Source organism: Pogoniulus pusillus, chromosome 11 (genome assembly GCF_015220805.1).
Source record: "Pogoniulus pusillus isolate bPogPus1 chromosome 11, bPogPus1.pri, whole genome shotgun sequence".
NCBI lineage: Eukaryota > Metazoa > Chordata > Aves > Piciformes > Lybiidae > Pogoniulus > Pogoniulus pusillus.
This window is the reverse complement of record NC_087274.1, coordinates 9,877,461-9,903,851: the sequence shown is the minus strand read 5'-3', so window position 1 is coordinate 9,903,851 and position 26,391 is coordinate 9,877,461. Positions and strand designations below refer to the sequence as shown.

At 53.5% G+C, this 26,391-nt stretch overlaps 1 protein-coding gene across 1 annotated transcript in view; it reads left to right on the top strand.

Annotated features, from left to right (window-relative positions):
- The first annotated feature begins 444 nt into the window (after positions 1–444).
- Positions 445–26,391, top strand: part of MGAT5B (alpha-1,6-mannosylglycoprotein 6-beta-N-acetylglucosaminyltransferase B) — an 80,964-nt gene continuing 55,017 nt past the window's right edge. The window contains 2 exon segments of the mRNA XM_064151733.1: positions 445–761; positions 8,293–8,405. Of these exon segments, the coding sequence (XP_064007803.1) occupies positions 694–761; positions 8,293–8,405 (181 nt within the window). The 5' untranslated portion in view covers positions 445–693.

The following is a 26,391-nucleotide window of genomic DNA, read 5'->3' as shown; positions in this document are numbered from 1 at the left end:
CGCTGAGACAGCTGGGTGGCGGGGAAGGAAAGCAGGCAGGGGCTGCCAGAGCCAGCCTCCCGCCCCACCTTTTCCCTCGAAGCCGACTCTGCCCTGCTCTTCGCACCCCGCCAAAGCACGCAGCACCCTCGGGGCTTACTCGCTGATTTGACCCCCTCTCTTTTCACAACCAAGGACCATCCCAGCTCCGACAGTCCCCACGCCAGGAGCTGTCCCTCACCTCGGGATGCAACCACTCTCCCAGCTGCAAAACATCCATCCCACTCCCAAAATACCTCCACCCCCACGGGGATCAGCCAGCACCCCCTCGCCCAGGGGAATGCCCCCGCCGGAGACTTCCCCCCCTCCCCATTTCCGAGCCGTGCTGCCGCTAGATGGCATGAAGCGCCCGGCGCAGGCTCCGCGGGGCGGTGCGGGGCAGTGCGGGGCGGAGCTGCCATCCGCGGGGCTGCGCGGAGCGGAACGGAGCGGGGAGCCCCGCACCGGGCTGCGCGGGAGCGGAGCTGACCCGGCAATGGGCTGGGCAGGCAGCGGGTAGGGCCAGGGCGGGCGGGGAGGTGCGGAGCAATCCGCACCCCGCTCCGCACCCCACCATGAGCCCCCGCTGAGCCTCGCTCGCTGGGTCGGTGGGTGGGTGGGGGGCTGTGTGCGGGGGTCTCCCTCTCCCCGCTCCCCCCCGGGTAACTTTGAACGATGCTCACAGTCAACGCGGATGGGAAGATAATGGTCAGAAGATGCCTCGTCACCTTGAGACCCTTTAGGTAAAGTTGAAGGGGTCTTGGCCCTGCTCCCACCTCCCCTCTGCCCTGTGCTGGTCCTGACGGGTGGGAAGCCGTCGTCGGAGCGTATTTTGCGTGGGGGTCTGAGGGGTCGCTGTGAGGAGGAGGATTGAGTCCAGCGGAGGATGCTAGGGAGCCAGGCAAGTTTTGCCCGCAGGTCAGCTCCGGTCCTGCAGCACTGGCTGACTGCTGCCTCCCTCTTCGCTCGCCACGCCGGTACCTTCTGGGGGTCCATTCGCTGCTGTCTGTTTAATACCCTTCTCCCAGGTGTTGGTGCTCGGGGGGAACCGGTTCCTCTGGTTTAAATCTGCTGGTGCTGGTGGGCGTTTGAAATCCTCCCTGAGCTGGCAGTAGGGCTGGGGTTGATACCTGAGCCTGACAGCCCACGGTTCCAGCACCTCCTGCCCACCTCCTGCTCCTTTCTTTCTTTCTTTTTCTTTTTTTTTTTTTTTTTAACTCTCCCCATTTTTACCCCTGTGCATTCGCTCCCCTTCTCCAGCCCTTGCTCTCCAGCTTCCTCGTCTCACCGGAGATGCGCTTTGGTTGCTCCCGGGCTGGAGACACATGGCAGATGCCGGCAATTGCTTGGTTTGTCTATGGGGAGAGGGATCAAAAAGCCGCGGAAGGGGAAGGTGCCGGATGGTGAAGCAAAGGGTGAGGTGAGCCCAGCCTGGTGGTTGCCAGAGCTCCTTGCTGTGTCTGGGAGCTGAGGATCACCGCAGGGATCTATCCGTAGCCTTTTCGCTTAACCCAGGCTGCCGCCCAGAGCTGGGGGGAAGGACGGGGCTGTGAATCCCTCGGCTTTGGGGATGTTGTCTGCTTCTGCCCGGGTGCTGCCTGGCTCTGCACTGCTGCCCTGCGGGGACTCCGCTGCTGGATGCCGCGGCGGTGCCCCCGGGCTGAAGAAGGTGATCAAGGGGGTGTCGGTGGAGCAGAGATGTGTGAGCATCTCCACGGCTCGGGCTTGCTCTGAGCATAGAGTGGAAATGGCTGTGAGAGAAGGACACACGCACCCCGGGGGCCGCTCCTTGCTTGGCTCTTTGCTTTCTGAAGTGGCTTTGAAGTCCGTAGTGAGGAAGCATAGGCTGGATGTTAGGAGAAAGGGCACTTAGTACCGTGGGCTAGTTGACCGTATAGGGCTGGCTGCTAGGTTGGACTGGGTGATCTTGGAGGTCTCTTCCAACCTGGTTGATTCTATGGTTCTAAGTGACTGACCTGAGCATCCCTGTGCCCTGGGCATCACCCCTGGGGCAGGGGAAGCTCATTTTTAACAGTGACATGGGATCAGGCTGGGGGAGCACAGAGAGTGAATCACAAGGTGACCACGAAGTCCCACAGGAGATGAGGACGTGTGGTGATGAAGGGTCTGTGACGGCAGAAGAACACCAGGCTGGAGAATCCCTGATGTTGGGAGCAGAGCTTGTCTGCATGCACTGGGCTGGCTTCTGCTCCCAAACCTGTGCAGACCAGTATGGGTCTCACTGGAACCACTGGGGTTACCCTGTTGTTAACCTGTCAGGCTTTCCCTGCCTAAGAGGAGAAATCCTTGAGGTGCTCTCTGTTGTTCCACAGTGTTCAGCTCTGCACCTTCTCCATATTTGGTGCCATGCTGAGTGTGACCCTTCCAATCATAGTCCTGTGTCACCTTGCTCCTAGCCTAGTCCCTGCTGCCTAATGCCCTGCTCCAGCCATAACCTGTGCACATTGGCACTGCTTCCCAGGAATCAGCACCACACACTCTTAGCTGATGTGAATCAGGGGTGACCTACAGGAGAGGGAGAAGATCCTGGCAGCCAGGATGGGTCCTCTAAAACAGGTGCTGGTTGCTGGCTGGGCAAAGCCTCTCTGCTCTTGGGAAGCCTGTGGTGTGATTCCCTGCCTGATGCAGGCTCCTGGCAGTGGTGCCATCAGCAAACAGGCAACAGGAAACCTGGCCCTTTGCACCAAAACATTTCATTAGCCACACTCCAGGCATGCTGAGCAAAGCAATGCAAAGCCCTCAGCTGGGAAGGTGCCTGCAGCAACTGGGGAGGGGAGAGAGAGAAAATCGGTGGAGCAACCATTGGCAGAATTGTCCAAGGATGGCTCTGACTTCATCTCAGCAGAAAAGGGTGTTTGTGACAGTGCTGGATCTGGGCAAGGATTCACTGTGGAGTCCTGGCCCAGCTCCCCCAGCTCTTGGCTTTGTAGAACATGGGAGTTCAGACAGGTTTGCCAGCTGGAAACCAGAGCCAGGCTTTGTGTGTGTCTGTAACATTGGCCAGTTAGAGAATTCCCTCTGGTCCCCTCTGTGGAGGATGATCCCCATGGCTGAGCATCGCTTCGGCAGCACCGCAATGGTGTCGGGCTCTGAGCAGAACAAGGTCTGCAGGAGAGGGAGCAGATTTTGTTAGCCTGACTGTTAGAAACCATGGCTCAGCTTTTGGGCTCAGGAGATTTGGGTGCTGGAAACATGCTCAATGGAAGGTACTACCTGTCTCTGTAGCCCTTGGTTTCCCTAGGCACCTGTGTAATGTCCTCCCTCTGGGTCCCAGCTGGGTGGTACAGCACCGTGGACAGCCAGTCCCAGTGTCCCAGCCCTGTCCCATGGGTGCTGCTGGACTTCTTCCCTCTGTTGCCTCCAAACTCAGACCCTCCTGGCAGCATCCAGCTTCCAGCCTCATGCAACAACATCTGCAATACTGGGGTGTCACTTTCAATTCTCACTGAAGACTTGGAAAAAAATTGGCTTCCCTCTCTTTTGGGCACCAAGCCAGAACCCAGAACTGTGAACATTTTAGTTTGAGGAGGGTGTGGAGAGACACTTGGCACCAGAGCAGTGCCTGGGTGATGAGTTAAACGTGATGTGGGGTGACAGGCAAAGCCAGCATGCAGAGTGGATGTTACTTGGTCTTTAGAGCTCCATGGTCTTGCTAGACTTAATTTTGGGGGTAGAGGACCCAGTGCATCTGGTGGGTAGCTCTGAAAATCTGGGTTCTGGTATGTTTTACTTGTTTTCTGCATAAGGAGTTTCTGCTCAGTTAAGGCTGGGCCAAGCATTTTTATTCACCTGGACAGCATCAGCACAACATCAAGGAAATGAAAGTGCTTGGACTGAGAGTCCATCCCTGCAACCTCCCTGCACCCTGGGGCACTGCTGCTGGGCTGGATTCACTTCTCTCTTAAGCACAGGAATTAGGCTCTCATCCCCATGTTTATATTATTTTTTAGGGAGAAACTGTTCTGCATCTCCCTACTCTCTCTGTAATCCAGTCAAACTGAAAAAGATCTTGTCTCATATTTCCTTAGTCATTTTTTCCTCTTTCCTTCCTCCTTTTTTTCCTTTCCTTACTCTTTTTCCCCCTTTGCTCCCTCAATTTTTCCTTTTTGCCTCCTCCTTTTTTTTTTTACCTTTTTGCCTCCTCCTTTTTTCCCCCTTTTTGCCTCCTCCTTTTCCCCCCCTTTTTGCCTCCTCCCTTTTTCCCCCCTTTTTGCCTCCTCCTTTTTTTCCCCTTTTTGCCTCCTCCTTTTTTCCCCTTTTTGCCTCCTCCTTTTCCCCCCCTTTTTGCCTCCTCCTTTTTTCCCCCTTTTTGCCTCCTCCTTTTCCTCCCCTTTTTGCCTCCTCCTTTTTCCCCCCTTTTTGCCTCCTCCTTTTTTCCCCCTTTTTTCCTCCTCCTTTTTCCCCCCTTTTTGCCTCCTCCTTTTCCCCCCCTTTTTGCCTCCTCCTTTTTCCCCCCTTTTTGCCTCCTCCTTTTCCCCCCCTTTTTGCCTCCTCCTTTTTTCCCCCTTTTTGCCTCCTCCTTTTTCCCCCCTTTTTGCCTCCTCCTTTTTTTCCCTTTTTGCCTCCTTCTTTTTTTCCCTTTTTGCCTCCTCCTTTTTTTCCCCTTTTTGCCTCCTCCTTTTTGCTCTTTGCTCCCTCCTTTTTTTCTCTTTACATCTTTCCTCTCTCTTTCCTCTTTCTTTCCTCCCCTCCCTCCTTCTCTCCTTCCCTCCCTCCCTCCCTTCCTCCTTTCCTTCCTTCCTTTTCTCTCTTCTCCCTTCCTCCTGTTTGCCTTTATACTGAGTCTTTATCCATCCCTCTTTGCCAGAGTATGATTATGAGGATTAAATTGGGTAAACAAGGTCTTGCATAATGATGAAGATCCTGTCAATAAGAGGGGTGAGAATGAAGAGAAGGATCAGCTCTGATTGTTTCTTTAGGTGACGTTTTGTTAAGGTGCCCTTTGAGGAAGTGGGCAGCTGGCAGCAGGGTGGGAACTTCATATGGGTTTTGTACCCTGACATGCTCCCAAGGGGGACCCCATGACACAGGACTTGGCTTGGCTTTGACCTCCTCCTCCTTCTCCTTTGGCTTGTGCCTTCTCCACTCTGCTGTTCTCCCCTCCTGCCAGGGAGATGCCAGAGCAGACAGTGCCCCTCCTCCTGCTCTAAGGATAAATTCACCCCTCTAGGGCCAAGCTGGGTGCTACAGTCCCCTCTCTCGTGCTCCTGAGAGCCTTTTCCAGATCCAGTGCTGTGTGGCTAGGCACAGGCTATGACAACAGGAATAGTCCAACGTCCCCAGATCACCCCCTCTCCAAGCCACTTGTGGGACACCACATTGCTTCACAGCGTCAGGAATGCTCTGATGCCTCTGCAATCACCTCCCTGCTGGAGCTGGACCGCAGCTCTCTGAAAACCCTTCTCCAAGGTCTGCTTTGGGAGGGGGGCTGAGATCTGTAGTCATCTCTGTGTGCAAGTGCTGCAGCTCGATGATCATCAGCATCTGCTGGAGGGGGGGAGGATGGCTGTGGCTGCTCGTAGGATACAGCAGCCTATGGGCAGGCCTTTAGGGATGGGAGTCTGGAGTGTCTGAGTGCACGATGCTTTTTATAGCCTGTATGGCTGCTTTGCATCCCCCAGGGCAGGCTCATTCAAAAAGAAAAGGGACTCGAGCTGCTTCAGTCCCCTGAGTGCCTGCATAGGGATGTTGGGCAGCTTTATGATGCAGCTCAGCATCCCCTCTCGTGGGTGGGCCAGCTCTCCCGGTGCCTAGCTGCCCTCCCAGTGCCTGGCTGAAGGGTTAGTGCTGGTGCTGAATGTGCTGCTGGCAGAGTTAGTTAATGCTAATGACCCCAAGTGATTTTTTTTTCCTCTTGATTTGGTGGGAGGTGAGAATGGGATGGGAAGCTCATGAGCCCAAAGCCCATGGCCAGGTGACCCTGATCTGCTGGGACCCAGCTGGGGATGGGGCAGGGCTCATCAGTAGTAGTGGGGGTGGATGGGAGTAAATCTCCCTCAAAGCAGGTGGAGGAAACCTTGCACTCTTCATCTTTCCAATGCTGAGAACAAAGCTCCCCTGGGTCTGAAGCTCAGAAGTGTGGTGGCTGTGCAAGAACAGTGTTGGAGCTGGTGGGATGGAGGTAAGGAGCTTGTGGGGTCCCATGAAGGTGCTGTGCCTTGCCTAGGAGCCCCTCTTGCATAGCAAGCCTAGCCATGCTGGGAGATGGAGAACCTGCCCTGAGAGCAACTCCAGTAGATCTCCCTGGGGAGGCCCAGTCCTTCTTGAGCTGCTTGACACTGTACTTCAGCTCTCCACAACATCTCCTGGGCTTAAGGAGTGCTTGGAAGTGAGTTTCTTTGTTTGCCAGCCCTTTCCAGCAACAGATAATTGCAATGCTGGCACTGTGTAGCCCAGACTTAATGTCTGGCTCCTCATCTTTTGACTACACAGTAATGATTAGATGGAAGGCTGTGGTGTTCCCTCTCTAGAGAAAGCCTGATCTGGACGTTGGGTGGCTGTGCTGTGTTTCTGTGTGCAGCTCCTGAGCCCTGCAGGTAATGCTGTGTACTTGTAAAGGGAAGTTGCTGGTTCCTGCCCTTGGTGGTTTGCTCCCCTTTGGCTCAGAGATGCTGAGAAGCAGCAATGCCAGTGGGCATAGAACCACAGAATTGCTTTGGTTGGTCTAAGATCGTTGAGTCCAACCACTGACTTCACACCACCAGGGCTATTAAGCCATGTCCCCAGGTGCCATGTCTACATGCTTTTAGAACACCTTCAGGGATGGAGACTCCTCCACCTCCCTGGGCAGCCTGTTCCAATGCCTGACCACTCTTGCAGCAAAGAAACTTTTCCTAATGCCCAACCCACACCTGCCCTGTGCAACTTGTGCTCATTTTCTTCTGTCCTGTCTCTTGTTCCTTGGGAGAAGAGACTAACTCCCACCTTGCTTCAACCTCCTTCCAGGGAGTTGTAGGGAGCAACGAGGTCTCCTCTCAGCCTCCTCTTCTCCAGATTAATCAACCCCAGTTCCCTCTGTTGCTCCCCATAGGACCTGTTCTCTAGACCCTTCAGCAGCATCCCAAGGGCTTGCTCAGCTCCCTGACCCACAGTCTGTCTGTTTGAAAACAAAGCTGTGGTTTCACCAGGCTGGCTGGCAGGCAGCTGGCTTTTCTCCTTCTCCTCCTTGAAGCCTTCCCTGGGTTTGGCTGGCTGACTTATCCAGTACAGCCACCATTCCCTGAGTGCCTGGCACTGCCTTGCCTCCTGTTGGAGGATGCTGCACCTCCACCTCTGAGCAGTGGAAGGATGCCAGATGCCCACCCCTCAGTGCAGTGTGCTCTGCTTGCACACCAGGGAGAGGGGAAGGCCTGGCTTTCTAGTCCTTGGTGCAACACAACCCTCCTGCTTGCACACAGCTCCTGCCTTCAGCTTCTTCACCACCCCACAATGTTGTTGATCTGGATAAGAGCAGTGCTAAGAACTGCGTCTCTCACAGCTGGGGGTGCCCAAGAGCTCAGCCAGGAGCTGTGCCTGGGTTGGCCTCCTGCCTGGCATATCCTAACAGCCCAGATGAACAAAGTGGTGATAAGGTGGTCCCAGGCTCCCACGTGTGCCACCAGCAGTGGTCTGTCCTCATCCTGCCACACACAAGGCTGCCTGCACCGTGCAGGAGATGCTGGTGGCCTAGTTACAGGGGGAACAAAACACCCTTTAAACAGAACAAAAAGGCTTTTTCTAAGATCCTTTGGGAGGAAGGGAAGGTACAAGGTCTCCCTTTTCTCTGGGCTCTCCCAGGAGGAAAATGAGCATTGTTTATTGTAGTGGTTGCTGTGGTCTGAGTGACTGGGCTGGATCTTGTGGAGCATTGTAAGAGTGATGTGGTCTGGCTCAGCTTTCCCCCTCCAGGTGCAAGTCCTCTGCTCCCTCTCAAGGTCTGCCCATCAGATTTTGGAGGGTGTTCTTAAGCAAACCCTGCCTCTTCAGTGCTAGGCTTTGGGCAGAAGCTTCTCGAGGCTCTCCTTGAAGTGCATGTGGGTCTGGCTTGTGGTTGGGGTGAGGTGCTTGGTGTGCTCTTGGGCTGAGGCTGCAGAGATGCTCCTTGTCCAGGCTGCTTGAAGTGAGCCACGGGGATAGGGGAGAGTTGGGAAGGAGGCGAAAATTATCCCAGCTGCCTCTTCTAGACAGCCCCAAAGAAAGGGTGCGGAGAGGCTGCCCCAGGAGCGAGCTGGTTCCTCCTCACGCCTTGCTACAGCTCTGCTTTCCCTCCCGCAGGATATTCGTGCTGGGCATCGGATTTTTCACCCTGTGCTTCCTGATGACATCGCTGGGGGGACAGTTCTCAGCCAAGCGCCTGGGGGACTCGCCCTTCACCATCAGGACCGAAGGTAGGGCAGCTCCAGGAGCCTCAGCCCAGCTGCCGAGCAGCTGTGCAGGGCTGCGCTGCCAGCGCCTGCCTCGCCGGCCCGGCTGTAGGAGCAGCGCTGCGCTGAGGAGCTGAGCTGCCGCTGGTGCTTAGCCGCTTGCTTTCACTTACACAGCAAGGGGGGGTTGGGAAGCTAGGTCCTGTGATGGTTTTTCCCCAAGCTTTTGGTCTCTTAGGTCTGTAAGTGGCTGAGGCAGGTCCGGCTTTGTTAGAGAGCTCAGACATTCAGTGCGAACCCATTCGTTCAGCCACTCTTGGGTGGGTTTGCCAAGCAGGGGATTGCTTCCAAGCGAATTGCTACTGTTGTGGCTCCTGCTGGGGAGGAGTTGGTTCATTCATGGCTTCACACATGGCTCTGAAACATGCTCTTTCCTCTCTCTCTGGAGGAAAGGTGCCAGTTTGGAAGAAGGTTCTCCCCTCCTGCCAGGGAGATGCCAAAGCAGACAGTTCTTATTTGTCCCTAGGACTTGGCAGGTGCAACCTGAGAGGCTTTTTCTAGCTCCTGAACGTTGGGTTCAGGTGGTTTGGGTTCAGCCTTTCCTGTGATCCTGGTGTGTAGGGACTGGTTGTCCCACGTGGGGATTGTAGCTGGCTCTCAGCAAGGCATCCTGCACACAGCTGCATGGGGTGAGAAACCCTGAGAGCAGAGCAGGACCAAGACTTCAGCACAGTGTACAAGGCTGGGCCTGGACCAGAGCCAGCCAATGTCACCTCAGAGCCCTCTCAGTCATCTCTGAGAGATTTTGGCTGTTGAAAGACTCTCCTAATGCTGGAAAAACTGTCACACTCATGGAAAAGGGCAAGAGGAGCCATGCATACTGTGCATCCTCGGTGATGCCACTGAGAAATGGAGAGTCAAAGCCTCTGGGAATCTGGGCAGGTGGGAAAATGCCATCCTTGGAGGGTTCTAGAACACATCTGGCTCATAGGGGGCTGTGGGCAACTCAGTATAGCCTCCAAGACTACTCTTCCTGGAGCAGGAGGTCGAGGAAGGGAGTCCAGAGGTCCCTCTTGGCTGGGCTGCTGCCGAGCTCACACGGAGAGACACTGAACTCCGGTTGGAGTCAGTGCAGGCTGGTGGGAGGAGGAATGGAAGCACTGCTGATGTGTGCTGCAGAGTCTCAACAGGTCTGTTTGAATAACAAACTGACATTTAATTAACATGCCCCACGAATCCCAGGGAAACCCAAGAAATATTGCTGGCTGTTGTCGTTGCTGTTACAGGCACAATGCTGGGCTGAAGATGAGCTCAAAGGAGCAGGTTCATTTTGCCAGGCTGATTATTAGCTCTTGGTGTGAGTAATGGTGGGAAGTGGGCCAGGATTTCCATAATCCTGGACAGGTTCAGGGTTGTTTGCTTTCAGAGAAATCACAGCATGTCAGGGGTTGGAAGGGACCTTGAAAGCTCATCCCTGCAGAACAACATCACCCAGAGCAGATCGCACAGGAGCACATCCAGGCAGGTTTTGAGTATCTCCAGAGAAGGAGACTCCACAACCCCCCTGGGCAGCCTGTTCCAGTGCTCTGTCACCCTCACAGTGGAAAAAGTTCCTCCTCATGTTTATGTGACACTTCCTATGCCTCAGCTTCCACCATTGACCCTTGCCCTGTCATTGGGCATCACTCAACAGAGCCTGGCTTTGAAGGAGCTGTGTTGTGTGTGTGGCTTCTGGTTGAAGTTCAGGTTTGAATGTCTCCCAGGAACAGGTTCCTACTTGGAACTCTCTGGGGGGGCTTACTGCCTTCAGTTCTGGGTGGTCAGTTTTGGGTGCCCTGAGTTTAAGAGGGAAAGGGATCTGCTGGAGAGGGTCCAGCAGAGGGCTAGAAGGATGATTAGGGGACTGGAGCACTGCCTGGTGAGGAGAGGCTGAGGGAGCTGGGGCTGTTTAGTCTGGAGAAAAGAAGATTCAGAGGGGATTTAATAAAGGTTTATAACTATCTGAGGGCTGGGGGTCAGGAGGGAGGGACAGGCTCTGCTCACTTGCTCCCTGGGATAGGACAAGGAGCAATGAGTGTAAGATGCAGCACAGAAAGTTCCAGCTCAACATAAGGAGGAAATTCATTCCTGTAAGGGTCCCAGAGCACTGGCACAGGCTGCCCAGAGAGGTTGTGGAGTCTCCTTCTCTGGACACTTTCAAGGCCTGGATGTGTTCCTCTGTGATCTGTGCTAGATTGCTTTGGCAGGGAGATTGGACTGGATGACCTCCTTGGATCTCTTCCAACCCCTAGCATCCTGTGAGCCTGTGGTCCAGCCTGGGGAGGGAGCCTGGTCCCTGCTGCTGCTCTTCTCTCCGTGTGGGCTCACCCAAGCGTTGCATTTAATGGGCCCTTTTGAGCATTATTCATGAACTGATTAATCTTGCATGGCAAGCTGACAGCATCCTCCCCCCAGCTCTGGGTGTGGGCTGCTGTACCAGCATAGCTGGTGGGTTCAGCCAGGTGTGGTTGGGGCTATCTCCTGAAGTCCTTCCTGGGGTGATCCTGGCTTTTTGCTTTTTGCTCTGGTTCTTCTTTCCAGTTCTCCTGCCAGGCCGAGCAGTGATGAGCTGCAGTTCAATCTGCCCTTGTGCTCAAATGCTGCAGGGCTGGCTGCAAAGAGCTGGGAATCATAGAACTGGCCAGGCTGGAAGAGACCTCCAAGCTGATCCAGGCCAACCTAGCACCCAGCCCTGTCCAGTCAACTGGACCACGGCACTAAGTGCCTCATCCAGTCTTGAACACCTCCAGGGACTGTGACTCCTCCACCAACCTGGGCAGCCCAGGGAGGTTCAAGCCCAGCACCAACCACTTAAAAATCATTCATTGGCAACAGAGAAATCCTGTTGGGTTATGGAAAAAGCTCTTAGTTCATGGTCCAGTCCAGGCTGGGGGTGTGCCTGTGTCTCCATGGCTGCCCAGCCCAGCACTGAACCTCAGACACTGCAATCCAAAGGAAAGCTTATGAAAATGCCCCAGACTTGCCCAGAGCTTTCTTAGCTTCTGAGCTGTGCAAGCAGCTGCTCAAAACCAGAATGAAGAGAGATGTGAGGCAGAAGCATGAAAAGAAGAAACAGATCATGTCACAGCCCAGGAGTTAATCCCATTTTTAATTTTAGTTTTTATATGTCAATCCCTTTCTCAGAGGCTTTCTCCAATAGCCACACTTCTTGGTGCATGCCAGAAACCATTCCTTGGCTGGATGCTGTGCCTGGATGCAGCAGAGGCTTTGCATCTTAACAACAAATAAAACCACCTTCAGAAGTGCACCTTATTTTACTCTAATCTGCTGCTGTCAAACAAGCCCTGACAAAGGTTCCTTTGGTTTGAAATGGCCACTGAGAGAATTTGTTCTACAAACAAAGATCCAGTTAAAAAAGAGAGAGAGAGAGAGAGAGAAAGAAAGAGAACAGGCAGGTCTATAAATGTGAAATGGGGGAGATCACAGATCACAGGATGCTAGGGGTTGGAAGAGACCCAAGGAGATCATCCAGTCCAAACCCCCTGCCAGAGTAGGACCACACAGTCTAGCAGAGATCACACAGCAACACATCCAGACAGGCCTTGAAAGTGTCCAGAGAAGGAGACTCCACAACCTCTCTGGGCAGCCTGTGCCAGTGCTCTGGGACCCTTACAGGAAAGAAGTTCCCCTTTCTGTTGAGCTGGAACCTCCTGTGCTGCAGCTTACATTCATTGCTCCATGTCCTACCCCAGGGAGCAGTGAGCAGAGCCTGTCCCCACCCCCATCCTGACCCCCAGCCCTCAGATGTTTCTAAACCTTTATTAAATTCCCTCTGAGTCTTCTCTTCTCCAGACTGAACAGCCCCAGCTCCCTCAGCCTCTCCTCACCAGGCAGTGCTCCAGTCCCCTAATCATCCTTCTAGCCCTCTGCTGGACCCTCTCCAGCAGATCCCTTTCCCTCTTAAGCTGGGGGCCCCAAAACTGAAGGCAGTGCTCAAGATGAGGTCTCACTAAGGCAAAGTAGAGGGAGAGGAGAACCTCCCTTGATCTGCTGGACACACTCTGCTTATCACACCCCAGGACCCCATTGGCTCCCTTGGCCACAAGGGCACATTGCTGTGCCATGGGTAACTTGCTACCCACCAGCATTCCCAGAAGCTTAGGGAAGGGCTCTAGGCTCAAGAGATCAACTTTTCTGTGCCCTCTTCTCCACCCCTGTGGAATATAAAAGGTTTGGGCTGTTGTTTTGTTTTCCCCAAGCAATTTCCTTTCCATCTTTGTTTTACTGAGTCAAGCTGTCTTGGGACAGGAGCCTGACCCTGAAGAAGCACCACAGCTGCCACTGTGGTGCTTGTGGTGGGGCTCCATGGGGGTGTTTTGGCCATGGTGCCTCTGCCCTTGGCTGGTTTTGGTGGTGATGGACATCCCACTGGTGGAGCTTGTGGCTGCTGCAGGGGATTAGTGGAGGAAAAATAGGTTATGAAGTGTTAAACCCTGATTAGATGTGACTGCAGCACTGCCTGCAACTGCAGCAGCTCGTTTCAAAAATGGAAAGATTTCTGCTCTCTCGTTCTGTGGCAGGGCATGAAGTGCTGGAGGACCTGTTGGAGCAGGTCCAGTGGAGGTCACAAACATGATGTGAGGGATTAAAGTCCTCTGCTGTGGGGCCAGGCTGAGAGAGAATTGTAGAATCATAGAATCAGACAGGTTGGAAGAGACCTCCAAGCTCATCCAGTCCAACCTATTACCCAGCCCTAGCCAATCAACCAGACCATGGCACTAAGGGCCTCATCCAGGCTTTGCTTCAACACCTCCAGGGATGGTGACTCCACCACCTCCCTGGGCAGCCCATTCCAATGCCAGTCACTCTTTCTGGGAAGAATTTCCTCATAATATCCAGCCTAGACCTCCCCTGGCACAACTTGAGAGTTGAGGTTATTCAGCCTGGAGAAAAGAAAGCTCTGGGGAGAGCTTTTGGTGGCCTTTCAGTACTTAAAGGAGCTGATCAGAAAGCTGGGGGCAGACTTTCTAGCAGGGCCTCTTATGACAGGAGAAGGGGTGGTGGCTTGAGGCTAAAAAAAGAGAGATTCAGACTGGAGAGAAGGAAGAAAGTTTTTACACTGAGAGTGGTGAGAGCCTGGCCCAGGTTGCCCAGAGAGGTAGCAGATGCCTCATCCCTGGAATCATTGCAGGTCAGGTTATCTGGGGCTCTGAGCAACCTGCTCTAGCTGCAGTCATCCCTGCTGACTGCAGCAGGGTTGGACTGGATGACCTTGAAAGTTTGCTTCCAACCCAAACCATTCTGTGACTCTATGGATTTGTTGCAGAAGCAGAGACTCTGCAGGGCAGGTCCTGATGGCCCTGAATGGCTCTGCCATTACTGTGGACTGAGGATTCTTGAGAGAAGACTCTGAGTTTCAGCTGTCCTTGATGGTGCTTTGATACAAGTGCTCTGAGTGGTTCCTACAGATGTCTTGGTGCTTGGGGTTTGTGTACTGCAACAGCAGTTCTCCTGCTGAGCTCCTTGAATCCTGATGCCTTTGGGAGGTGGTGGCTACTGAGCACTGGAGCTGTGTGTTTGCTCTTTCCATAACTGTCTTCTCAGCCAATTTTCAAGTGTTTCCTGCCTGGGTTGGTGCTCAGCTTGAGAGCTCAACACCTGCCTTTTCCCACCCCAAAACGATCTCTCAGAAGCATCTCCAGATGGTTTCCTGTTGGTGACCACAGTCAGGTTCCTGTGTTGTTTCCTCAAGCACTTTGGAAACAATGAGGATGGGGTGAAGGAAGGATAGGGGTGGGGGAGAGCTGGTTTTAGAGCTTGAGCTGGAAGATGCTGGTAAGCAGGGGGGAAGCTCATCCTCTGCAAGGCTGTTGCACACTGACCTAGGTTGCTGAGATGTGTGTTGGAGTCTGGTCTCCTCAGGGCTGCACAATATGGACTGTAACTGAGTATTGCAGAGCCAGAGACTTATCAGTCCCATGTCACTGGGAACATGAAACCTGGCAGGAGGTGAGCAGGGTACTGGTGCCTGTGGGGACTTTTCTTGGCCTGTGACATAGCAGAAGGACAAGTGGCCAGGGTACAGCTTCTGCTCCCAAAGCCTCTGAGATGTGGTCATAGGAAAGGTGGCCAGGGTAGAGCTCTGCTCCCAAAGCCTCTGAGATGTGGTCACAGGAGAGGTGGCCAGGGTGCAGCTCTGCTCCCAAAGCCTCTGAGATGTGGTCACAGGAGAGGTGGCCAGGGTAGAGCTCTGCTCCCAAAGCCTCTGAGATGTGGTCACAGGAGAGGTGGCCAGGGTGCAGCTCTGCTCCCAAAGCCTCTGAGATGTGGTCACAGGAGAGGTGGCCAGGGTGCAGCTCTGCTCCCAAAGCCTCTGAGATGTGGTCACAGGAGAGGTGGCCAGGGTAGAGCTCTGCTCCCAAAGCCTCTGAGATGTGGTCACAGGAGAGGTGGCCAGGGTAGAGCTCTGCTCCCAAAGCCTCTGAGATGTGGTCACAGGAGAGGTGGCCAGGGTGCAGCTCTGCTCCCAAAGCCTCTGAGATGTGGTCATTCACAGGAGAGGTGGCCAGGGTGCAGCTCTGCTCCCAAAGCCTCTGAGATGTGGTCACAGGAGAGGTGGCCAGGGTGCAGCTCTGCTCCCAAAGCCTCTGAGATGTGGTCACAGGAGAGGTGGCCAGGGTACAGCTCTGCTCCCAAAGCCTCTGAGATGTGGTCACAGGAGAGGTGGCCAGGGTACAGCTCTGCTCCCAAAGCCTCTGAGGTGTGGTCATTCACTTTAATTTTGCAGAGAAAGAGAGATAAATGTGGCAGTTATGGAGAATTCCTGCTGGGAAAGGCTCCCTTGCTGGCTTGGGACATCTCCTGGATGTAGACTGAGCAATGCTGCTTCCCTGAGGCATCAGAATGGCTCTGGTTGCCATGCTGGGGGACAAGGGGTTCAGCAGACAAGAGCCAAGGCATGCTGCACTGGAAGTGATCATGGAATGGCTTGAATTAGAAGGGACCTTAAATACCAGCTAGTTCCAGCCCCCCCTGCCATGGGCAGGACACCTTCCACTAGCCCAGGTTGCTCAAAGCCTCATCCAGCCTGGTCTCAAAACACTTTCAAGGTTGAGGCATCCCCAACTTCTCTGGGCAAACTGTTCCAGTGTCCCACCACTCTCACAGTGAAGGACTTCTTCCTAATGTCCAATCTGAATCTGCTTTGCCCTGCTTTCAAACCACTGTCACCTGCCTTGCCCTCCTGTCAGACCATTGTCCTGTCACCACAGGCCCTTACAAGCAGTCCTCCCTCAGTTTTTCTGGTGCTGGATGATGCTTAGCATCCCCTGGCAGGAATCCTGTCCTGCTCTCCCCAGGGCCAGCACTCCTCCTGTGTTCCAGCTACTGCAGTGCTCTCTGCCATGGCTGTTGCTTGCTCCAGTTCATGGAGTCCCCCCTGCTTAAAGGCATTGCTTCCACCGACACACAGAGGAGAAGGAGAGGGCTTGTCTGGGGCTCTGCAGCACAGCTGGGTGCTTCAGTGCCCATGGCTGCTGTTTCTCTGCAGAGCAGAGGTGTGCTGAAGTGAAGGTTGCTTGAGGTTTTGTAGGGCACCTTCCCTGTTCCAGACTCCTGGCACTGTCAAGCAGCAGGACCTTGTGTCACCCAGGCCCTGGAATTGCTCCCTGAGGAGCAGTGCAGAGCCCAGATAGAAACGTGAGAACCTACCTGATCTCCTTGAAAGGGTCCTTTGCCCCTGCTCCCATCTCTGCTGGTTTTCCTTCTGCTCCAGCAGCATCCCAGCCAGATTAGCATGGCCAGGTACCACCACTGCTCTCACAGGAGATGCAGAAAGGTCAAGCTTGGATTTGCCTATGATCAGACTGAGCTTCAGTAACTTTGTCATCCTCCCTCACAGTCCACTGGTGCTGGGAGCTGAGGAGGAGGAGGTTTGTGTGCATGACCCTGCCCCTCTGTGTGCATCTCCTTGTGAGGGAGGACAGCAGAAGGGAGGTGGCTTGGCTCAGCTCTGCTTGTGAGGTCCTGGCTGCAGGGAGATGCTGCTCATGCTGAAGGAGCTGTGAAGCAAAGCACAGATGTGTTCACCCTCCCATCCCAGTTGCCTTTCTCTTGGAAAAAGGTAATTTCTGGACCCATTTGCAGACTTGGGCTGGTGCCACTTGTGACAGATCCCAATCTGCTTCTCAGTTATTTCTTCTCAGCAGAGCACATAGTTCTTCTGACAGAAACCTGAGCTGGGCAGAACACCCAGAAGTTGCTTTGTGGCTTTGACAATCTCTTTTCCCAGCTGACTGGAGACAGAGGCTTGGGCTGCTGCCTTCCTTGTGGCCTGATGCACAGGCATGAAACTGTTTTAGTTGGAAGAGGTCTTTAAGCTCATCATCTCCAACCATTAACCCAGCTCTGCCAGGTCACCACTAAACCATGTCCCTCAGCATCACATTCACAGAGCTTTCAATGCCTTCAGTGCTGGTGACTCCACCACTGCTCTGGGCAGCCTGTTCAGGGCTTCACAGCCTTTTTGGGGGTAGAAATTGTGCCTAATGTCCAACCTAAGCCTCCCCTGGTGCAACTTGAGGCTCTTTGCTCTTGTCCTGTCACTTGTTCTCAGAAGAGTGCTGGTGCTTACACTGCTTTCTAAAGCCACCTGAGTTCCCTGTGTGCTGCTTTTAGTGAATGCCCTGTGCAGGAGCCAGCAGAGCCAGCTGCAAGAGTCATGCAACCAAACGATGGTGACAGCATGAGCAGGGCAAAGGAGGGAGCTGGGCAGGCTCTGCCATGCCAGCTCAGCACTAATTATTCCCAGTTTCTTCCCGAGTGATAATCCTCTCCCAGGCTGCTTGTGTCCTGTTTGGGTGCTGCCTGCTGAGCAGCTCCGGGTACCTGGCTGCAGCAGCTGGTGAGCAGCTTGTCAGGATCCGCAGGCAGCAGCCAGGATGCTCACCCAGGCTGAGGCTGTTCTCAAAAGCTGAATCCAGAATTCCTGATGCAAAACCCTCTCAAAGACTGTGGGAGGCTCCCTTCGCTGATCCCCATTTCCTGCAGTGCCTCGGGGCTGTCAGCTGGAATGTTTCCCCAGGTCCCCATGGAGAGCCTGTGGGGGTGTTAGGTGCATGTCACCTCCCTGGCACCATCGTCGTCCCTGGAGCTGTTCAAGGCAGGATTGGACGTGGCACTTGGTGCCATGGTCTAGCCTTGGGCTCTGTGGTAAAGGGTTGGACTTGATGATCTGTGAGGTCTCTTCCAACCTTGGTGATACTGTGATCTGGGACATCCTGCACGTCCCTAAAGCTTAGGGTTCTTTCCCTGCTACATCCAGAGCTGGATTAGAGCCTCCTGGAGCCTGTGAAGCATTGGAAGTGTTCCAGCCAGGGAAGACCCATGGGGAGGAGTGTGTTGTGCAGCTCCTCGGTGCCTGTAGCTCCTTGCCAGCCTTGCTGCATCCATCCCATCCAAAGCTGCTCCAAGCAGCCTCAGGGGCTGGAGCAGGCAGCTGATGCTGTCAGAAGTGGCCTGGTTGATGCCAAGCCCAACGGCTCAGTACTGGGAGCACCTCCTTAGTGAGAAGCTGTTCTGGGCAAGGTGGGCTTTGGGTTTTTCCTCCTCTGGGAAAAGGCTGAGGTGATGGGGCTGGGTGGCTGGCTCTGCAGCTGGTTCTGAGGTGCTGTGCTCTGGCAGCTCTCACCGGTGGGGATGGTTCTCTGGAATCCTTGTGGGAAGAAAGGGGTTAATGGAGATGCCAAAGCAAAGCAGAACCCAGATGCAGGGTGAGCACTGCCTCCCCCCGGCTCTGTTTCTTGCCACTAAAGAGCAAAAAGAACTCTCTTAAGTGGATAATGCAGCACGTGGCAGCAAAAATAGGGACTTTATCAGCTCCTCCTATTGTGTACAGGAAGGCTTCTTCAGTTAGGAGTTGAAGTGGTGCCTTGTGCTGAGGAACAGGAGTTGGTGATGGGCACTGCTGGCTGTCAGCTGCACCCCATGCAGCACCCTGCAGCCTGTGCCCAGGGGCTTTAATCTGACTGTTTTTGTCACCTGCACCCCATGCAGCACCCTGCAGCCTATGCCCAGAGTCTTTAATCTGCCTGTTTTTGGGAGCAAACCATTGCTTTGCCTGGATGGGGAAAGTGGGAGTTGATTAAAAGCATGTGTCCTGTCCTCCTGCTTCTGGTGTCCCCATGGGCCATCCCGCTTTGGTCCCAGAGCACTGCATCCCCCCCACCTTGGGTTGGGGAATGTGCTTTGAGCTCCCATCTCCTGCCCATGCCTGGAAAGGGAGCTTAAAGTGGAGGTGTAAAACTTGACTGCTCTTCTTAAATGGCTGCTGTGGGCAGGGACAGGAGTGCTGCTGAAAGAAGGAAAATGCTCACAGAACCATTCAGGTTGGAAAAGCCCCCCCAGGATCACCAAGTCCAACTGATATCCCTACTCTACAAGGCTCACCCTAAACCATATTCCCAAGCACCACAGCCAAGCAACTTTTAAACACATCCAGGGTTGGTGACTCCACCACCTCCCTGTACAGCTCATTCCAGTGCCTGACCACTCTTCTGCCAGGCAAGCAGCAACAGAAGAAGGGGACACAGTCTCAAGTTGTGCCAGGGAAGGTCTAGGCTGGATGTTAGGAGGAAGTTGTTGCCAGAGAGAGTGATTGGCATTGGAATGGGCTGCCCAGGGAGGTGGTGGAGTTGCTGTCTCTGGAGGTGTTGAAGCAAAGCCTGGCTGGGGCACTTAGTGCCATGGTCTGGTTGACTGCATAGGGCTGGGTGCTAGGTTGGCCTGGATGATCTTGGAGGTCTCTTTCAACGTGATTGATTCTATGATTCTTGCTGAGGAAAAAATGTTTCCTAATGGCCAGTCTAAACCTCCACAGTGGCACCTTGAGGCCATTCCCTCTTCTTCTATCATAAATGATCTGTGAGGGCTCCAAGTGACACTGCAGGGTTAGTGCCCTCCTCTGCAGGGATGTGCTGGAGTTGGGGGGGAGGGGGAAGGGATGCAGAGTGGTGCTTCTCAGGGCACAAGTGGGATAAGCAGCAGTGTAAGGGCTGCTCTAGTAGCAGGTAAGGCTCAATCCATGCTGAGGACACGTCCCCTGCTGAAGAAGTGCCTGTTTGATACAATCACTGCTCAGAATTGGAACCTGCAGGCTTGAAAGAAAGAATGATGCTACCACTAAACTTCCTGAAAGATGGAAGTGTGGATTCCTGAGCCTTAAGTAGGGGTGAAGCTGTCAGTGCAGGGCTGCTTGCTGGCCACTTTCCTGCTGCCACCACCACCAGTAGCATCCTGCTGGCCACGGCACTCGGTTATCTCTGTAAGCAGTGACTCCCAGGGAATGATTAAACCAATTAATTGATTTTTCTATAGCTCACAAGGAAGTCAAATGGCTTTTTGCAGTGAGGTGTGATAGAGCAAACACCCCACCATAGCCAGCAGGGCTGTTAATGGCTCCTTATGCTTTTATTACCCCTTTTCACTCCTAAATCAAAATTCCTCCTGAGCCCGGGGTGGGGAAGCAGGTACTTGAGAAAGGAAAATGAGCACAGTGGGAACCAAAGCAGCCTCTCTAAAAGCTGGGGGTTTTCCACTGATTTATTTGTTTCTCTGGCCCAAGTGAGGGACCAGGGCTCAGTTTGGCTCAGGCAGAGATTAGCCAAAGTTTGCCCTCTGGCTCTGCCAATGCCTCTACTCCTGCAGGCTTTGCTTTGGGTTCCTGCTCTGCTGTTGCTGGAAGGATCTGATCGCTGCTCTTGGAGGGTGCTGATGGGTTTGGAGGAAAGAAATGATTTACTCAGAGCTGGAAACAGAGTGGCAGGATGCCCAGCACCGTTTGGCCAATCTCTTTGGCTTGAAGGAGCAATGGTAATCATCCTGGAAATGTGAAATTAGAGTTCTGCTGTGTCTGAAACACAATGTTTTGGGGCAGCTGTAAATAAGGCTGCAGGCTCAAGTGCTGGACCTGCAGAGCCAGAGGAGTGATGATGATGCTGAGCCTCCTGAAGCCTTCCTCTGGCTGCTTCTGGGGCAAGCAAATACTGGATTGAACCACAGAATCATTTTGGTTGGAAGAGACTTTCAAGATCACCACATCCAATGGAACCCTTTACTTGAAGCATTTGGGATGATTTCCCCCACTCCTTGAGGCACCAGGTCCTGCTAAGGCAATTTGCCTGAGGTCAGCATTAGGGACCATTAGAGGAACTGGCTGAGATAAATACCAATGCCATTAGAGAGATGCTAACACCCCTCTCACAAAGACCAAGATCCCAAAGGAGAGCAGATGATGGTGAGGGGCCCTGGCCCATGCTGGGTCTGTGGAGCTGCTCTGCCCATGTACCATGGGACTGGTGTGTGCTGCTCATCACCTGGAGCTGAGTTCCTCAGCTGAAAAATCAAAGTCCAGTTTTGCTCCCAGTGCTGACAGCATCCAGCTGGGTGCCCAGACATGCCCCAGGTGTCTCCTGGGTTTTGCTACCTTCAACTGCCTTTAAGCCAGCCCCTTGTTGGAGCTCTTGTGTTCCAGGAAGCAGCTTAAAATCAATGCTGATCTTGTGGTTTGCAAAGCCTTATGCACATTGAGGATCTTAGAGTGCTGCAGAGCAGCTTGAAATGCAACTTAAAATGGTGTGGCTGACAGCAGAGAGGCAACTCAGAGAAGGGGCAGTGGTTGGAAACTCGAGCAGGGTAGGTTTAGGTTGGACATTAGGAAGAAGTTCTCCACTGTGAGGGTGGTGGAACACTGCAAAAAGGTTGCCCAGGGAGGTGGTGGAGGTCATTCAAGGTCAGGCTTGATGGGGCTCTGAGCAATCTAGGTGGGCATGTCCCTGCTCAAGGCAGGGGGGTTGGACTATATGTTTTTTAGAGGCCACTTCCAACCCAAACGTTTCTGTCATTCTAACCTTCTAAAATCAAAGTGAAAGGGGAATGAGGAGGGGGGAAAAGATGAGGTTAACAAATAAAAGCAGAGCTGTAGCTTGTGCTGGAGTTGCTCCTGTTCATCTGCTAGTCCCCAGTCACCTGCCCTCACCTCAGCCCATCTCCTGGCACTGCCCTGCAGAGGAAGAGGGGACCAAGCTCATTTAGCCTGGAAAGTGATGGCTTATGGCAGGACTTGTGTGATTGTCTCCACGTCCCAGAGGGAACATCAGGTCCCTGGTGTGTGTTTGAAGGGTAAGGAGCAGTAGATGTTGCTGGTGCTGTTTGGGTAGCATGCATGCCAGGGCAGAGCCAGCTCTTGCTTTTAGCTGGAGACCGTCCCTCTGCTATGGTATCCCACCCCTAGGCACTGCTGGGCTAGTGGAGAGCTGGGGGGGACCCTCTAGAGCCCACGGCAGGGTTGTGATTGCTGCTGTCACAGGGCTGCATCAGCAGAGCCCTGGGGCAGCTCCTGCCTGCCTTGGTGGGCAGTACATGGCTGCTGGCCCCATGCCGGCTGTAGCAGAGCTTGATGTGGTGAGAGGCAGTGAAAACATCCCTGAGGCTGCACTTTTGCTGCTGATTGCACAGCAGTGGGCAAGGGGATGGCTAAATCCAGGGGGTAGATGACAGCAGGCAGGTGGGACGTGATCTACTTTACTAGCCAGTGACTTAAGGCTGCTTAATTTGGCTGATTACCAGGGAAGTGCTTCATTGCTGGCTGTTTCCAGCTGCTCAGCAGCAGATCAGTGGTGCAGCTGGAGCTGTATTGAAGTGTCCACTTGGTTGGTAGTCCCCAAGCTGCTTTGTGGACTCCTCAAGGTGCAAATTGCTGCTGCTGGCATGACAGCTCCTGGTGTGGCTCTCTGTTCTTTCTGTGTTCAGGACACTGGCTGAGCAGGTCCTTATTGTCTCTGGATTACTTAAAATAACAAACCCACATCAGTCTGATAGCAAATGTGGGTGCAGCTGCTGGAGGCAGCAACTGGTTTGGTGCCCATGTTGGTGAGCAGGTGCCCTTCAGGGATGCAGGTCCATCCTTGGAGCATCATCCCCCAGGGGTGGTGCCAAAGGGCTGGATAAGGGAGGTGGCCATCACTATCAGCCTGAGCCTGGGCTTAGACTTTCTTGTTGCCAGTTAGTACTGGGTCCTTGGGCTGTGACTGTAATGGATTATGTGTCAGGGTTAGCTGGAGCCCTTGGCTAGTTGGCTCTTTGGTCTTTTAATCTGCTTGAATCAAAATCGATAGTGGAAGTAAATAGAGGAGTGTGAGAGGCGGAGAGAAGTGAAGGGCTGGTGCTCTGCTCACCAAGATGTGGGCAGGTGCCAGAATGGGAGTCATTTCGAGAGGATAGGGTCCCCAGGACAGCCCTGGGTACCAACTGGAGTCCCCAGGACAACCAATCAAGAAGATGAGTGATGAGATACTGGAATGTGTCCAGAGAAGGGCAACAAAGCTGGTGAGGGGCCTGGAGCACAGCCCTGTGAGGAGAGGCTGAGGGAGCTGGGGGTGTGCAGCCTGCAGAAGAGGAGGCTCAAGGCAGACCTCATTGCTGTCTACAACTGCCTGAAGGGAGGCTGTAGCCAGGTGGGGTTGGTCTCTTCTGTCAGGCAACCAGCAACAGAACAAGGGGACATAGTCTCAAGTTGTGCTGGGGGAGGTCTAGGTTGGATGTTAGGAGGAAGTTCCTGGCAGAGAGAGTGATTGGCATTGGAATGGGCTGCCCAGGAGGTGGTGGAGTCACCGTCCCTGGAGGTGTTGAAGCAAAGCCTGACTGGGGCACTTAGTGCCATGGTCTGGTTGACTGGATAGGGCTGGGTGCTAGGTTGGGCTGGATGATCTTGGAGGTCTCTTCCAACCTGGCTGCTTCTACGAGTCTGGCTCTATGAAGTCTCTGTCCAGCTGTGCCACAGCAAGAATCTTCCAGTTTCTTCCTCGAGAAATCCTTCAAGAGCACATTGTCCTTTTGAGGGGTTTAAGCAGCCTGGACTTGTCCTTTAAAGGAGCAAAACAAAGCCAAGCCAATGATGCTTTAGATTGAAATTAATTCCGCTGGTATTTTCAATGGACATAAGTAATATCTCACCATCTCTGAGCAAATTCCCTTCTCGTGGCGGAGCGTTCAGCTGTTGCGAGGCAGCCGGGCAGGGATATGACTTATGTCTGAGAAGGGGGAGAGAAAAAATCAACAACAAACCAGCCATGTTATGAGCAGCAGGGAGATATATTCTGGGATTGCATTTTTAAATGTCAGGAGGCTGTTGTGGTGGTGTTCACACTGGCCTGCGGAGATGTGGGTCCAGGCTTTGCCTTGGTCTCCCCTGGTGTGGTCAGCAATGAGCTTGTGGGGGCTGCTCTGCTCGGGAGACTTTAGCTGCCCCTGGAACTGGAATGGGGTTTGGGTTGAAAAGCTACATGTAAGTACCAAGGCAAGGTGCAGCTATGGGGTGCTACAGGAGTCCTGCACCTGCTAGGCAGGAAAGACAGGGGATGTATAGGGCTGAGTGCTGGCTCAAAAGCCACTCCCCCTACATGTTTCTCTTTTCCCATCTGCTTGGCACCAAGCTGGCACTGAGCAGTGTGAGGGACCCCCCCCCTCCAAGATGGAGCTTCCATCTGGGTCCAGCAGCTACACAGGGTAAGGAGTTTTGAATCAGTTCAGGTAGCTAAAGGAAATATGCCCCTAGAACTCATTTGGGTTTCTTTTTCTCTCCCAAGAGCTTTCATCTCTCTTTGAAAACCTCAGTGCAAGTGTGCTAGAGCCACACACAAGCAGTGAGATGGGCTGGCATCCTGGGTACCTTCCCTGTGCTTGCAAGTGCTGGGCAAAGCTGGCTCCCAGTGTGAGCATTGGTGAGCTGGGGAGGATGCTCAGGATCCCAAAACATGAAGCCTGAGCACAGGAACTCCTCCTTCCTGTGTGCTCCTCCTCATGCGGTACAACCTGGGCTCTGCCAGTGCCGCTTCACACCACTGCTGCTGGTCCCAGCCCCGTGCTGGGTTGGCCGGCAGGGAGGGCTCTGCACAGTGGCCTTGCTGGAGATGCTCACCAAACACTGCTTTCTCAGCTGCTCTCTGCTCTTGCATGGCTGCCCTAAGGCATCTAGAATCATAGAATCAGCCAGGCTTGGATGGGACCACAAGGATCATCTAGTTCCAATCCTCCTGCCACGGGCAGAGACGCCCTACCCTAGATCAGACTGGCCAGAGCCTCATCCAGCCTGGCACTGAACTTCACCCTCCCACCCAAGGGCAGTCTGCACATGCAGCTAAACTCACCCAACCTGGCTCCTGCTCCTGGGCCATTTCAGTGGCAGGTGATGGCAGGGGCTGAGGCAAGTGCCCAGAGATGTGTTAAAATCATAGAATCAACCAGTTTGGAAGAGACCTCCAAGATCATTCAGTCCAACCTAGCACCCAGCCCTGTCCAATCAACCAGACCATGGCACTAAGTGCCTCATCCAGGCTTTGCTTCAACACCTCCAGGGACGGTGCCTCCACCACCTCCCTGGGCAGCCCATTCCAATGCCACTCACTCTCTCTGCCAACAACTTCCTCCTAACATCCAGCCTATACTTCTACTACTGTTCACTCCAAGAAGGCATTTTGAAGACAAGTGAACTCCCCAGGTTTTTGACCCTATCCATACACGAGCAGATTGGCTGCTGACTATATAGGCTGGATATTGGGAAGAAGTTCTTCACAGAGAGAGTGATTTCCCATTGGAATGGGCTGCCCAGGGAGGTGGTGGAGGCACCGTCCCTGGGGGTCTTCAAGAAAAGCCTGGATGAGGCACTTGGTGCCATGGTCTAGTTGACTGGATAGGGCTGGGTGCTAGGTTGGACTGGATGATGTTGGAGGTCTCTTCCAACCTGGTTGATTCTATGATTCTATTCCACTGGCTTCACAGAGATGCTGTTTCTTCTTCCACTAGATATCACCCTTGGAGGGAAGGAGGGGGATGCTTGGGTTGTTATTTTTTGGCCTTGATTTCATCCAATTACTTAGCTGCACGCTCTTCTGAAGCACCATAAATAATTCTCCTCCTTCTGCTGTGTTTACCAGCATGTCTGGTGAAATCCAGTGAGATGTGATTGATTGCAATCATTATTTCCTAGTGCTGCTACGCAAACCTCTGTCAGGTTCAGTGATTGCCTTTAAAGAGTGGCTGCCACTCAGGAAAGCTGTCAAAAAAGCCTGTCATACTTTAGCAAACTTTGATTAATCTGTTGAGCACTTTTACTTGTATTTACTTCCCCATCATTGCTGATTATCAAGGGTAATTAGAATATTCCCCCCCCCCCCCCTGCTGCTTTGTAATCAGCAGCTTACTTGTTTCAAAGCAGGGAAAGTGGCTGGCAGAGTTGGGTCCTGTGTCCAGTTCTGGGCCCATCGATTTAAGAAGGATATTGAGGTACTTCAATGTGTCCAGAGAAGGGCATCAAGGCTGGTGAGGAGGCTGCAGCACAGCTCTGTGAGGAGAGGCTGAGGGAGCTGGGGATGTGCACCCTGGGGAAGAGGAGGCTCAGGGCAGACCTTGTTGCTCTCTACAACTACCTGAAGGGTAGCCAGGTGGAGTTGGTCTCTTCTGCCAGGTGCCCAGCAACAGAGCAAGCTGCAATCTCAAGCTGCAACAGGGCAGGTTTAGGGTGGATGTTAGGAGGAAGTTCTTCACACAAAGAGTGATTGGCACTGGGATGGGATGCTCAGGGAGGTGGTGGAGTCACCATCCCTGGAGGTGTTTAAAAGGAGATTGGATGTGGCACTCGTAGTACCATAGAATGGTTTAGGTTGGAAGGGGCATCCAATATCATCCAGTTCCAACCCCCTCTCATAGGCAGGGACACCTCCCACTAGAATAGGTCACTCAAGGCCTCATCCAACCTGGCCTTGAACATCTCTGGGGAGGAAGCAGCCACAACCTCCCTGGGCAACCTGTGCCAGTGTCTCACCACCCTCACTGCAAAGAACTTCTTCCTAACATCCAGTTTAAATTTCCTCTCTTCCAGTTTAAACCCATTACTCCTTGTCCTGTCATTGCAAGACCTGGTCAATAGTCCCTCCCCAGCCTTCCTGTAGGTCTCCTT